General features: G+C 40.2%; 1 protein-coding gene and 1 long non-coding RNA gene across 2 annotated transcripts in view; one reads left to right on the top strand and one right to left on the bottom strand.

The window, feature by feature from the left end:
* The window catches only part of MAMDC2 (MAM domain containing 2), a 181,368-nt gene that overhangs the window by 5,757 nt on the left and 161,067 nt on the right, over positions 1-14,544 (bottom strand). Inside the window, 3 exon segments of the mRNA XM_017873066.1 lie at positions 7,167-7,270; positions 7,273-7,302; positions 7,305-7,424. Of these exon segments, the coding sequence (XP_017728555.1) occupies positions 7,167-7,270; positions 7,273-7,302; positions 7,305-7,424 (254 nt within the window).
* Positions 1-14,544, top strand: part of LOC108530282 (uncharacterized) — a 52,500-nt gene that overhangs the window by 33,464 nt on the left and 4,492 nt on the right. Inside the window, exon 5 of the long non-coding RNA XR_001885788.1 lies at positions 8,772-8,907. This is a non-coding gene — a long non-coding RNA (uncharacterized LOC108530282). The remainder of the gene's footprint in view (positions 1-8,771; positions 8,908-14,544) is intronic.

Here is a 14,544-nt window from a genome sequence, read left to right as displayed (position 1 = left end):
TGCTGAGGTTTCTGCTGCTTTTTGTTTAGCTATGACCTGTCCCCAGAGGAGGAGTCTACAATGGCCGGCCGGCCTCCTTGAGTTGTAGTGGGCTCCACCCAATTCAAGCTTCCCGGGAAATTTGTTTACCTATGCTGAGGTTTCTGCTGCTTTTTGTTTAGCTATGACCTGTCCCCAGAGGAGGAGTCTACAATGGCCGGCCGGCCTCCTTGAGTTGTAGTGGGCTCCACCCAATTCAAGCTTCCCGGGAAATTTGTTTACCTATGCTGAGGTTTCTGCTGCTTTTTGTTTAGCTATGACCTGTCCCCAGAGGAGGAGTCTACAATGGCCGGCCGGCCTCCTTGAGTTGTAGTGGGCTCCACCCAATTCAAGCTTCCCGGGAACTTTGTTTACCTACTTTAGCCTCAGCAATGGCAGGCGCCCCTTCCCCAGCCTTGCTGCCGCCTTGCAGTTAGATCTCAGACTGCTGTGCTAGCAATGAGGGAGGCTCCGTGGGCGTGGGACCCTCTAGGCCAGGTGTGGGATATAATCTCCTAATGTGCTGTTTGCTAAGACCCTTGGTAAAGCACAGTATTAGGATGGGAGTTACCCAAATTTCCAGGTGTTGTATGTCTCAATTTCCTTTGGCTAGGAAAAGGAATTCCCTTCCCCCTTGTGCTTCCCAGGTTAAGCAATGTCTCACCCTCCTTCAGCTCTTGCTGGTCGGGCGGCACCTGTGGACCAGCGCCAACTGTCTGACATGACCCAGTGAGATGAACCCAGTACCTCAGTTGAAACTGCAGAAATCACCCGTCTTCTGTGTTGCTCCTGCTGGGAGCTGGAGGCTGGAGCTGTTCCTATTCGGCCATCTTGGGCATGCCCCCCTGTTTATAAAAATTCTAAGGATCCAACTTGTGATGGTGAATTTTAGGTGTCAACTTGACTGGGTTAAGGGATACCCACATCGCTGGTAAAGTATTATTTCTCAGTATGTATGTGAGGGTGTTTCTGAAAGAGATTGGCGTTCGAATTGGTGGACTGAGAAAGGAAGATCTGTCTTCACCCAATGTCAGTGGGGAATATCAGATTGGTTGAGGATGCAGATAGAACAAAAAGGCAGAGGAGAAGCAAGTTTTCTCTCTCTTCCGTAACTGGGACACCTGTCTGCTTCTGTCCTTGGACATCAGAACTCTAGGTTCTTCAGTCTTCAGACTTCTGGAACTATACCAGTGGCACCCTAGGTTCTCAGGCCTTTGGCTGCAGACTAATAGTTATACCATCGGCTTCTCTAGTTCTCAGGCCTTGGGATTTGGACTGAGCTATGGTACCAGCTTTCCTGGTTCTCCAGCTTATATATAGCATATTATGGGACATCTCAGCCTTCATAATTATATGAGCCAATTTCCTTAATACATCCCCTTTCATATCTCTCTCTCTCTCTCACTTTCTGTTTCTGTCTCTCTGTTTCTCTCCTCTATTGGTTCAGTTTCTCTGAAGAATCCTGATTAATACACAACCCTAAATGAGAATCCAAATAAATAGCAAGAAGAGGGAAAAAAATGTCCTAACACATCTAGATAGGAGTGCAGATAATAAGACTTTTGGTTCTCTGAACAACAATAAAATCTGTTTTTTTGGCCTTCAAGTCTGTAATGAAAAGAATAATAAAATTACCTGAAGGAATTCTATTCTGAATAGTCTATGATTTGGCCAAACACTTGATTTTATACAACTTTCTCCTCTGAATTTTCTTAGTACAGTAGTGATCACCATTTTATAGTACTATGATTTCCCCCTTGTATTATAAATATGTAGTAGTACCTTTTCTTTTTCTACATTGACAATAGGATTAAGCCGACTTATCTTTGCACTTTAAGACTAACCAAATCTATCGAAATCAAATAGCTACTGAACAAATACTTGTTTATTTAGATAATAAACATAACAAAGGTAGGATTAAATAAGATAATATATGTCCTTGGTTCCCAGAGTGTGTGCTGAGGTACCCCAGGGTACCCAAGTACATTCACGGGGTGCTATGGATAGTTTGAAATTTTAAGGGAAGCAAGGCAGTATTCAGTATTTAGCAGACACCATGTGACCTGCTGGCTCAAGGTCAAAGTTTTAACATGGGATTGACCTATATTCCTTTTGATAACATGTCTTCATTGAGCTGAGTTTTTTGGTAGCTGCTGCAATTAAAAGCAAGCATTATGTAGAAATCAATGTGGAACATAAAATAAGGGTAGTGTATCCAATCTGATTCCAAGTTGGGAAGTTTGTGCCCAACAGGTATATACATTCTGTTTGTTAGTACATAATTTTGGTTAAGAATTAGATAAAATATTTTTAAGTATTTTTTTCAAATGGCTACTAAGTTGTTAGAATATAAATACTGAAGTTTTTTTGAATCCAAATACTTAATATATGAAACTGTTAGGTGTTTCTTTTGGTCTTGGGGCACCAAGAAAAAATTACTATGGGCATCATAAACAGGAAATTGTGGAGACCTGAGTCTTTTTTTTTTTTTTTGAGACAGAGTCTTGCTCTCAGACTGGAGTGCAGTGGTGGGATCTCAACTCACTGCAACCTCTGCCTCCTGGGCTCAAGTGATCCTCCTGCCTCAGGTGCCCAAGTAGCTGGGGCTATAGGCATGCACCACCACACCTGGCTAATTTTTGTATTTTTAGAAGAGACAGGGTTTTGCCATGCTGCCCAGGCTGGTCTCAAACTCCTGGGCTCAAGAAATCCCCCCACTTCAGCCTCCCAAATTGCTGTGATTATAGGTATGAGCCACCGCACCTGGCCAACTTGAGTCTTAGCTGAGTATGCAGTGCATAGAAATTCCTAGTAACTGTTAAGCAGTATAATTAATAATATGATGGATGTAAATATTTCAGTGAGCTGGGAATTTGTATAACACTTTATTTCAATGGCATCAAAATCTAAGAAATTAAGGAAGAAAAGTCATGAAAGTAGGGGAGGAGCAGCAATCAAGGAATCCAGAGGAAACAGAATGATTTTGTGCTTTTGATCAATAGTGAGTCAGTTTCTGCTTAGCACTAATAAATCCCTTAGGAGGGAGCATGATTAAAAATTTGCCATTTGGTGCATTTCTTTTTCCCACAGGGATAATCTAATGAGTGGAATGCCTTCAGGAGGCCACCCACATATTATCCCCAAAGGATCAATCTCAAATGGCAGCAGTACTACCACACTCTAAATACCATCTCTACCTGCCCACTCCCATTGATGCTGTACACATTTACTTCCCTAACTCTGTTCTCTTCCCTGAACTCATCTCATATCCTGTTATTTACTTATACCCATTTGGATTTCTAATAGACATAAAAAACTTAACATTTCCCCCCAGGAGTCTATTAATTTTCTTCCTGCACACACTGCCCTTACTCCAGGTCTGCTCCGTCTCAAGTCTTCCTCATCTCAATAAATGATATCTGAATTCATTTTAGCAACTGCTCATGCCAAAAGCTTTGGAGTCATCTTGATATCTCCCTTTCCCTCAGACTCCACATTCTATACATAAGAAGTCTTGTGGGCTTCTGATGACATCTGCTCACCTCTGCTGCATAGCCTATGCCACCACTCCTTTTGCCAGGACTACTGCAGCAGCCCCCAAAGTCTCCTTGTCCCATTACAGTATAGTTTCCAGATAGTAGCTGGAGTGATCACTTCAAAATCAGATGTTACCTTAAAGCTGTATGATGACTTCTTACTGCTTTTGGGATAAATTTCAAACTCTACCACATCTTCTAAGGATTTTCATGATTATCACAATACTTCTTTGACCTCACCACCTGATCAACTTGACTTCTTCTTCCTCTTATTTCCCCTCCCCTTCTTCTTATTTTTAATTGATTAATCACAATTTTATACCTTTATGGGGTACAATGTGATATTTATTATATATATACATAAGCACACAAAATGTGGGATGATTAAATCAAGCTAATTAACATATCCATCACCTCACTTATTTATCACTTTTTGTGGTAAGATGTGAAGTCTACTTTCTTAGTTATTTTGAAATATGCAATACATTATTGACTACAGTCATCCTCTGTTCAACAGATCTCAAAAATATATTCCTCCTGTTTATCTGAAACTTTGTAGCCTTTGACCAACAACTCCCCATTCCCTCCTCCTGCTTCCCCCAGCCTCTGGTAACCATCATTCTACTGTCTACTTCCATGAGCTCAGTTTCAGCTTGACTTCTTCATAGCACTTATTATCTGATGTTATATTCTCTCTCTATAAATATATATACATTCATATGTATACATATATACATATATGTGTATATACACATACATACATATATACATATACACGTGTATATATGTATACATGTGTGTATGTGTATATATTCATATATACATATATACACCCATGTATATACATACACATATATATACACATATATATATGTATTTGTTGTTTGGCTTGGTTTTTTTTTTTAGAGACAAGGTCTCAATATGTTGCCATATTGATCTCAAACTCCTGGCCTCAAGCAATCCTCCCACCTTGGCCTCCCAAAGTGCTGGAATTACAGATATGAGCCACTGTGCCTGGCCTTGGCTTGCATTTTCCTACCTCCTCCCCACTAGAATGTAAACTCCAAACAAATAAGAACTTTATATATTATATTCATTGCAGTATCTTCACCTAGAATAGCAAATGGACAATACATATTTACTGAGATGAGATATTTTGATCTCAACAGGAGCTCAGTCTGGATGCCTGATGTAGCTATTGAGAATACCAGTTCTGCCATGGTGATATGAATTAGTGACTAGGGAGACTTAGGTGAGAATATATTGTTAGAACAGTGATAATATCTTATTTTGATACTTTAAAGTTTATAAAACCCTTTCACATACATAATGTCCTTTGATTCTCACTCTAACTCTGGCAATGTCAGCACAGCTGACTAGGAATTATTACTGCATTTTGAGAATGTATAAACTTTCTCAGACAGTAAAAGATATCTTGAAAATCATGCAGTGCTTGTGACCATCAGGCCAATGAGGATTATTTTGTAATTTCTATGGTGGGAGGCAGTGTTAGAACAGTGGTTTAGGGATACAAACTTTGGAAGCATGCACATCTGGTTCTCATTCAGCCACTTATCAGCCAGACATTTACTTTTCCCCACCTGTAAAATGGGGCAATAGGATCAGGTGAAAGAACTTACGTACAGCTCTTAGCACTGTAAGTGCCTGGCATGTAGCAGTTGGCTGATCTATGTGCATATGAGTGTATCTGTTTTATTAGACACTAGGATGTTTTGGGGCAGCTAGTTCAGCCTGGTCTCCCTGCCATCATTTGGATTCCTGAGGGAATCACTAACCCAGAGGAGATTCTTATCTGTTCCATTCTAAGCCAAGGGGGAGGATTCTGGAGTCTTCTTCCCAGATTGTGAGCTGGAAGTCTCCAGGGCTATTCTGCATCATTTGCAGAGCCCTAGATGCCATTTCAGATGCCACACTACTCTGTACTCAAAAAATATTTCAAATAACTACCTCCCCAGTAAGTCTATTATATGCAAGGCCATGTGTCTGATCCCCAAGGCCTAGATGCTGAGAAGTTACCTGTCCCCAGAACTCAAATCTTAGAGCACTTGTGCATCAGTATCGCTTGAGAGTTAAACAAAAAAATCAGTGCTCAGGTGTCATCCCCAAAGATTTAGATTCATTTAGTTTAGCATAGAGATTCTCTATCTTTAGCATACATCAGATTCACCTGGAGGGCTTATTAAAACATTTCTGGGGCCCCCAAATCCTCAGTTTCTGATTCATTAGTTTTAAAGTGGGGCCTGATAATTTGCATATTAAGTGAATTTGCATTTCAGGTGTTGCTGATGCTGCTGGTACCTGGACCACACTTTGAGAACCATTTGAATAGAGAAGGAGTACCCCAATAGCCTAACAAAATTAATCCATCATCTCTGAATAATGATCAATTATATTAGTAAGTTCCTGAGCCATCCACTTTCTTCTTTTGAACAGACATTAAATCACTATAAAATTATTCCTGAAGCTACCTGTTATTCTTTGCCAAATGTCTAGACAGTTTATCCATGTTGGGATAATGGGCCTTTCCCAGATAATGGCTCGTCTTCCCTGTCATTTGCTCTTTAACAATGTAGCATCTTTGATTGCACTGCAACTTAGCCATCTGAGCTTCTGCAATTCCATCCCATTTATATCTGTAGAAAATTATTTTTGGTCATAGGTTAGTGCAAAATAAAACTCTTAATTTGGATCTCTCTTCCCAGGAAGATCTGGGTTTAGACTAGGCAGCCAGTGGTTAAAGACAAAGAGTGCTGATCCAGGAGGTTTATCAGCCAGAAGAAAGAATGAATAGGAAGGTGTGCCTTTAGTTGGAGGTCACACTTGAGAATTCTACAGAGCAATTTTAAGAACCATCAGAAATCTGAAGGTTATCTCCCACGGCTTTCTGGAGCTTTGGCCCATGGTAGGCAGGTAAAATCTGTGGCTATCAGAAGGCAGGTTTGGTTCTCCAGGCTAGATTGGCTGTTCAACCCCTACCTACTAGAATTTAAAAGGATGTTTCCTATTGCTGCCCAGATTCCTTTATGATAGAGAACATCTAGGATGGACGTCTTCTATAGCACGTGAGAGGACCTGGGGGAGACCAAGGACTGAGGATCAAGTCTCTCTGTTTCTTTTGCATCAATGCAGTGATGGAGGCAGAGGCATAAAAAAAAAAAATTTTGGACCATACTAACTGTTAAATAGAGGCTTAAGGCAAAAGCTCTTACATGTATGTGGGTAATGAGTAAAAGATGCAGCTGCAACTAATTAGGTAATACCATATTTAGAAGAAAAGACTTGGTTTTGGAGATTTGTATGATACATAGAAATATACTTGACACCCATAATGTATCAAGACAAAAATAGATACACTTTTATCATAGAACTGCAAAAAAATCACTTTATGCATAAATTCTCAGAACTTTCTCTCCCTGTCACTGCTTAGATTTAATCAATGTATAGACTAATTATGTTTACTTCTTCTTAATCCTGCCTTTATCTATGACCCTGAAAAAGAACAAAATATTATCTTTGGTAGCAAGAATAAGAAAGAACATCAGAAGCTCCTACATGTTTTCCATTGCTTAGTTCTTACCTCTCTTGGCTTACCTGGTGTTGCCTTTCACAGCTGTATTCAATCAGTGCTCGTAGCCAGGAAATGCTCTGTTCACCTCTTCTCCTCCATAAAAGAGACTCTTCACTGTCTTCTTCATTTTCAGATAAACATTCAGCAGGCCAGTTCCCCTCCATACATGTGGTAGAAAAAGGTCAAGCAGTGTTTTCCGGAGACTCCTCGCAGAGGCCTGGACAAGAGGCGTGCTTTTTGTCCATACACCATGTGGGAGGCCTCAATGTACATGTAGTAGCCTTGAGGTGAATGTAAAAGCAGGTATTGTTAAAAAGGATACAAATTACATTTTCTCCTTCCATAAGGTTCTTTCAGAGTGTCACGTCAAGATGACCTGACTAAAAGTACTGAGAAAGGGTTTTATAATTTTGAAGAATACATATTATCTAAGGAAAATAAGTTACAAAAATGAGACCAGCAAAATGATTTCTTAAATGATTTATAATTCAGTTTAATTTGTATCTTGTATAGAGCTAATTAATATACCAGTATTATGCCACTGATACAGTGATTAACACATCAGAATTTATATTACTCATTCATGGACAATATTCTAAAGCTTCCAGACATTGGTTTGGAGAGAGAGAGAGAATGGGTTTTGTAGTCAGGTAGATCTGGGTTCAAGTCTTAACTCTAATATTTGTTGTCTATGTGATTCTGGTCTAATGAATAATCTCTGAACTTACATTCATCTTTTTAAGATAAGGGTTAATACCTGTGCTACAGAATTGTGAGTATTAAGTAACATAATGACATACACTCACATGTCATGCATATTCCATTATTTGTTTCCTGTCCTGCTCAGTTTCTAAAATGGTTCGTGTCACTTTTTTTTAGTCTTGAAAACATATTCTGTAATATTTTAAAATTGCCTTTCCAATTTCCTTTTCTAATTTTATTTTATTGCTATTTTAAAATTTATTGGTTTCAGGCAGAAACAGGGTTAGTCGGCATGAAGATAGGGCAGTGGTGTGCTGCAGCCAACTTCCACAGGCTTCCAATAGCCCATTGTATGCATCCTCTTTCAGCTCCAAGTGACTTCACGTTGGTAGCCGGAAATGGGCCATGATGGGACTATTTACACCACAGAAACTGGACATGTATACAAGTCAGCACATCCTTCCCAAAGAGAGCCAGTTTGTGTTAAACAATCACTATCATGTCACTGAAGTAAAACTATATATGAATAGTAATGCAAGAGATCTTTTCTAGAGTAGCTCACTGGTAATATAATTCTGTGCATCTGAGGCCCATTTTAAAAAAGGCCCTGAACTCTACATCAGTAGTTGTTAACCTTTGATCACTTGATGAAAAGTTTAGACCTCCGCTACTTGAAAAATATACAAAGAAAGTTTGCATACAACTTTGTTGCTTTGTTCGGTGTTACATTTGTGTTTGGAATGAATGTATGTGTCTCCCCAAATTCATATGTTGAAGCCCTAACCCTAGTGTGATAGTAATTGGAGATGGGGCACTGGGGAGCAAATTAGGGCTAAATGAGGTCATGAGGCTGAAGCTCTCCTGATGACAGTAGTGCCCTTATAAGAAGAGACACCAGGGAGCTTGTTCTGTCTCTCTCTCTTCAGATGCACACACCAAGAAAGGCCATGTGAGCACACAGCAAGATGTTGCCTGTCTGCAAGCTAGGAAAAGAGCCCTCACCAGGAACTGAAACAGCTGGCACGTTGATGCTGGACTTTACAGCCTCCACAACTGTCATAGGTAAATTTCTGTTGTTTAAACCACCTAGTCTATGATGTTTTGTTATGGCAGCCCAGGCAAACACCAACGTTTTGCCAATTTTGATTTGTTTTTACATATATGATATAAAAAGTAATCTCTACAAAGTATCATACGTCTCATTATTTCATGCAGAAATTGGTGACCAAATCAACAGGAAAAATAAAGAGATCCCAAATAATACATGCAAATGAAATGGTTTCTTTAATCATTTCCAAAAGTATGGCAATCAAGATATCCCTACAAGAATTGGTTGGAAGTCCCCTCTATGTGCCTGAGAGGTCTTTCTCCATTCTCTTTTTCTTATTTCTACAAACACAAATCTGAGTTCTATAGACTTATTAAAACAGTGGGAGAAAGCATCATTGGTCTTAATAAATTGTGGGCACTGTGTAACAGCTTTCCCCAGTGTTTTACTCTATAAAGTTTTCACCCTGCAAAACTGGGCTGACTCACAGGATGTGGCCTGCATCAACCAGTCACATCTAAGGAATGATGTTGCCCCAAAGAAGCAGAATCAAAGCGGAGTTCTGTGTCTGTCACTTCAGGTTGCCTGTTATCAAGGCATGCTGCCACCAAAGGCTCCACTAGCTGGGGATTCCTGAATGCAATGAACAAGTAGAAATGAAAACCTCCTTTAGGATACTCTAAAGACTACATATATTTCAGCCCAGTTCAAAAGTAAATTTTAATTAGAAGGCTAATTGGTTTAAATAAGAAATCGAAATTATGGGAGTATCTTTGATCTGGTATGTTACATTTGACATCCAGTCAACTTCAACTTTTCATCTCATTGGCAGTAGTTTCATCCAGATGCAGGCTTAAGGGAAATGGCATAGCTGCCAACTTTCCCATGATCTGCTTAAAAATAATAGCAAAAAAACCTGTCAGTGTTCTGGAGTGCTCACCTGTGACATCCTCATTACGAAATCCAGTGGTCAGTTTTCAGTCTTTGTCATTTCTGTACCATCAGTAACATTGGACATAGTGGTTTACCACTTCAGAAAGTAGAATTACATTCTTACCTTGGCTTGCAAGACATTGTATTCTCCTGCTTTTTCTCCTCCCTCACTGGTTACCTTTTGCCAATTGCACTCTCTCTTTCCTGACCTCTTGACCCTGGAGTACCCCAAGGTCCAGTTTTTACTTCACTATTCTTACTACTTTGATGATCTCATCTTGTTTCAGGGCTTTAAATACCAAATATGTTGTTATATCTCAGATTTAAATTTTCAACCTTTTTGCTGAAATCTAGACTCATTCACACTGTCAAATGGACATCTCCACTTACTGTCAGGTAGACATCTCACACTGAACATATTCAAAACTCAACTTCCTAACAGCCTGAAGTAGACTGAATGTTCAGTTGTTCACACCCAAAACCTGTGAGTTGCACACCACTACTCTTTCTCTGCTTCTCCACATCAGGGCTATCAGGAATTCCCATTGGGTCTACCTTTAAAATACATCCAGAATCCAGTCATTTCTCTTCTTATCACCTCCACTGCTATCATCCTAGTCCAGGCTGCTATCATTTCTTGCTTGGATTTATGCAACAGCTTCCCAACTACTCTGTCTGCTTCTACTCTGGTCCCCTGCAATCTCGTCTCAAAACTGTATTCATAGTGCTCCTTCTAAAGCAAAAGCAAAATCGTAACCACTCATTTAAATCCTTCCATTGGCTCAGCATTTCAGAGTAAAAGCTGAAGTCCTTACAATTGGCTTTAGAATCCTATATAATCTCCCACCTACTCTCTTACCTCTCTCATTCCTACTGGCTTTCTCCTCACTCACTGTGTTGCTTGGCCACACTGGCCTTTGTATTATTCCTGGAATATGGCAGGTATGCTGCTGCCTCAAGGCCTTTGTGTGTGCTAACCCTGGCTATTCCTCTAGATATTCTCAGGTCTCACTCTCTTACCTCCTTTAAGTCTTTGCTCAGATGTTACCTTTTCTATTAGACCTGTTCTGACTATACTATTCCAAATTGCAATCCCTTTTCCCTGGCACTCCTCATTCCCTATACCCTAATTTAATATGTTTTCCATAGTTAACTGCCTCTTAATATACTGTACAATTTTCTTATTTTTATGTTTGCCTGTCTGTTTCCTTTAGAATTCACAAGAGCAGAGATTTTTTTCTTGTTTAGTTCACTGCCACGTTCCCAGGTCCTATAACAGTGCTTGGAACATAACAGACGCTCATTAATATCTGTTGAATGGATGAATGAATGCATTTTTTTTCCCCACAGCTCTAAGCACAAACCAATTTGACCATTTCTAGGGCACATAGCTCCACCACAGTCACTCCAAATGTGGGAAGTTCTTGGCAATGAGATACTCACTTGACTATGATGCTTCAAGGCAAACTAGAGCAAATCCAAGTTGTGGTAAAATTAAAGTCTTATCAAAGCAAATCATCTCGAACAAGTTCTACACTATCAGAAGTATTTTTAAAATGAACACATAAGATAATTCTTTGAGTTCATTACCTTCATTCTTTCACTGGCAAGCAAATTGGTCCACAAGAAGCACAGGGTTTTTGCACATTCAGCGATGAAAGGAACCTTTTTCTTTTGTACGTATTTTCTTTAACATTTTCTAACTTAAGTTAGGTCAATGTAAACAATAATACAGATATACATAATCCTAACAGAAGGGTGTGTCTAATTTAATTCCATGGAAAGAGAGATCAAGGCATGAAAATGACCATGGTATATCACTTAACTATTTACTAAAGGAATCCCATGCTATCCTACACATAAGTTAGTAGCATGGTAGATGCAAACAGTACCCTAATACATTTAACTTAAAAAAATTTCCTCCCAAAAGTAATTTTTAAGACAAGAAAAAAATTTTCACACCTAGCTTTGGAGCTCTGAAAAGGCCCACTTGAATCCCAGGTAAAGGACCTTAGCTATAGATGAAATTCTCAATAGCGGGGAAAAGCTCCTCTGAAGATGCTGTCACTGGGGAACTGGTAAGTAGAGACTAAGGGCCCTGAAACATGAAGTCTTTTCAAAATGGAAGGGAAGCAATGAATTAAACATGAGAGAGATGACCTAAGAATTGTCTTTTGTTTAGGGATGATGGTTGTGCATTCCTACTGGTAACAGTACAAGTCTTGACCAGGATTATTCTGAGATTCTGGAAGACAGGAAAACTCTTAATTATCCCCAGGATCATTTGATTGACTTCTTTCTTTCGTGGGCACAATGGACTAATGAAGCACTAGTCTGGTTGCCCAGTTCTTCCCAACAGGTTGGGACTCTAACTAAATCAGGGATGGCCTGCACAGCCTCCTCTAACCATCTGTTCTTTGGACCATACATACCTCTACAGATGTGACTCCTGAAGTCTACTATGCTTTCAGTTTATGCACCTCTGGGCCGCAGGTATCAAGCTGAAACTATTCACTAAGGTTTCCAGTTCCAGAAACCTTTGGCACACCAGGAGATTATATCCCGCCCCTGGCTTGGAGGGTCCCACAGCCACAGAGCCTCCCTCACTGCTAACACAGCAGTGTGAGATTGAACCGCTAGGCAGCAGCGGGGCTGGGGAGGGGCGTCCACCATTGCTGAGGATTGAGTAGGTAAACAAAGCAGCCAGGAAGCTGGAACTGGGTAGAGCCCACTGCAGCTCAAGGAGGGCTGCCTGCCTGCCTCTGTAGACTCCACCTCTGGGGCATAGCTAAACAAAGGCAGCAGAAACTTCTGCAGACTTAAACGTCCCTGACAGCTTTGAAGAGATAGTGGTTCTCCCAGCACGGAGTTTGAGATCTGAGAATGGACAGACTGCCTCCTCAAGTGGGTCTCTGACCCCCGAGTAGCCTAACTGGGAGACACCTCCCAGTAGGGGCCGACTGACACCTCATACAGCTGGGTGCCCCTCTGAGACAAAGCTTCCAGAGGAAGACTCAGGCAGCAACATCTGCCGTTCTGCAGTTTTGCTGTTCTGCAGCCTCTGCTGGTGATACCCAGGCAAACAGGGTCTGGAGTGGACCTCCAGCAAACTCCAACAGACCTGCAGCTGAGGGTTCTGACTGTTAGAAGGAAAACTAGCAAACAGAAAGGACATCCACACCAAAACCCCATCTGTACATCACCAGCAAATACCAAAGGTAGATAAAACCACAAAGATGAGGAGAAAACAGAGCAGAAAAGCTGAAAATTCTAAAAATCAGAGCACCTCTTCTCCTCCAAAGGAATGCAGCTGCTCACCAGCAACGGAACAAAGCTGGACGGTGAATGACTTTGACGAGTTAAGAGAAGGAAAACTTCAGATGATCGGTAATAACAAACTTTTCCGACCGAAAGGAGGATGTTCAAACCCATCGCAAAGAAGCTAAAAACCTTGAAAAAAGATAAGACGAATGGCTAACTAGAATAAACAGCATAGAGAAGACCTTAAGTGACCTGATGGAGCTGAAAACCATGGCACAATAACTACATGATGCATGCACAAGCTTCAGTAGCCGGTTCGATCAAGTGGAAGAAAGGGTATCAGTGATTGAAGATCAAATGAATGAAATGAAGTGAGAAGAGAACTTTAGAGAAAAAAGGGTAAAAAGAAATGAACAAAGCTTCCAAGAAATATAGAACTATGTGAAAAGACCAAATCTACATTTGATTGGTGTACCTGAAAGTGACGGGGAGAATGGAACCAAGTTGGAAAACACTCTTTAGGATATTATCCAGGAGAACTTCCCCAACCTAGCAAGGCAGGCCAACATTCAAATTCAGGAAATGCAGACACGAAAGACCCTTCAAAACATCACTAAATCCAGGAGCTGTTTTTTTTGAAAAGATCAACAAAATTGATAGACCTCTAGCAAGACTAATAAAGAAAAAAAGACAAAAGATTCAAATAGACACAATAAAAAATGATAGAGGAGATATCACCGCCGATCCCACAGAAATACAAACTGCCATCAGAGAATACTATAAACACCTCTATGCAAATAAACTAGAAAATCTAGAAGAAATGGATAAATTCCTGGAAACATATGCCTTCCTAAGACTAAACCAGGAAGAAGTTGAATCCCTGAATAGACTAGTAACAGGCTCTGAAATTGAGGCAATGATTAATAGCATACCAACCAAAAAAATCCAGGACCAGATGGATTCACAGCCGAATTCTACCAGAGGTACAAAGAGGAGCTGGTACCATTCCTTCTGAAACTATTCCAATCAACAGAAAAAGAGGGAATCCTCCTTAACTCATTTTATGAGGCCAGCATCATCCTGATACCAAAGCCTGATGGAGACACAACAAAAAAAAGAGAAGTTTAGACCAATATCCCTGATGAACATCGATGCAAAAATCCTCAATAAAATACTGGCAAACCAAATCCAGCAGCATGTCAAAAAGCTTATCTACCATGATCAAGTTGGTTTCATCCCTGGGATGCAAGGCTGGTTCAACATACACAAATCAATAAACGTAATCCAGCATATAAACAGAACCAAAGACAAAAACCACATGATTATCTCAATAGATGCAGAAAAGGCCTTTGACAAAATTCAACAGCCCTTCATGCTAAAAACTCTTAATAAACTAGGTATTGATGGGACATATCTCAAAATAGTAAGAGCTATTTATGACAAACCCACAGCCAATA

This window comes from Rhinopithecus bieti, unplaced genomic scaffold (genome assembly GCF_001698545.2).
Source record: "Rhinopithecus bieti isolate Rb0 unplaced genomic scaffold, ASM169854v2 scaffold_7648, whole genome shotgun sequence".
NCBI classification, from domain to species: domain Eukaryota; kingdom Metazoa; phylum Chordata; class Mammalia; order Primates; family Cercopithecidae; genus Rhinopithecus; species Rhinopithecus bieti.
Note: the sequence above shows the minus strand (reverse complement) of the source record. Positions and strands in the feature narration are given on the sequence as shown.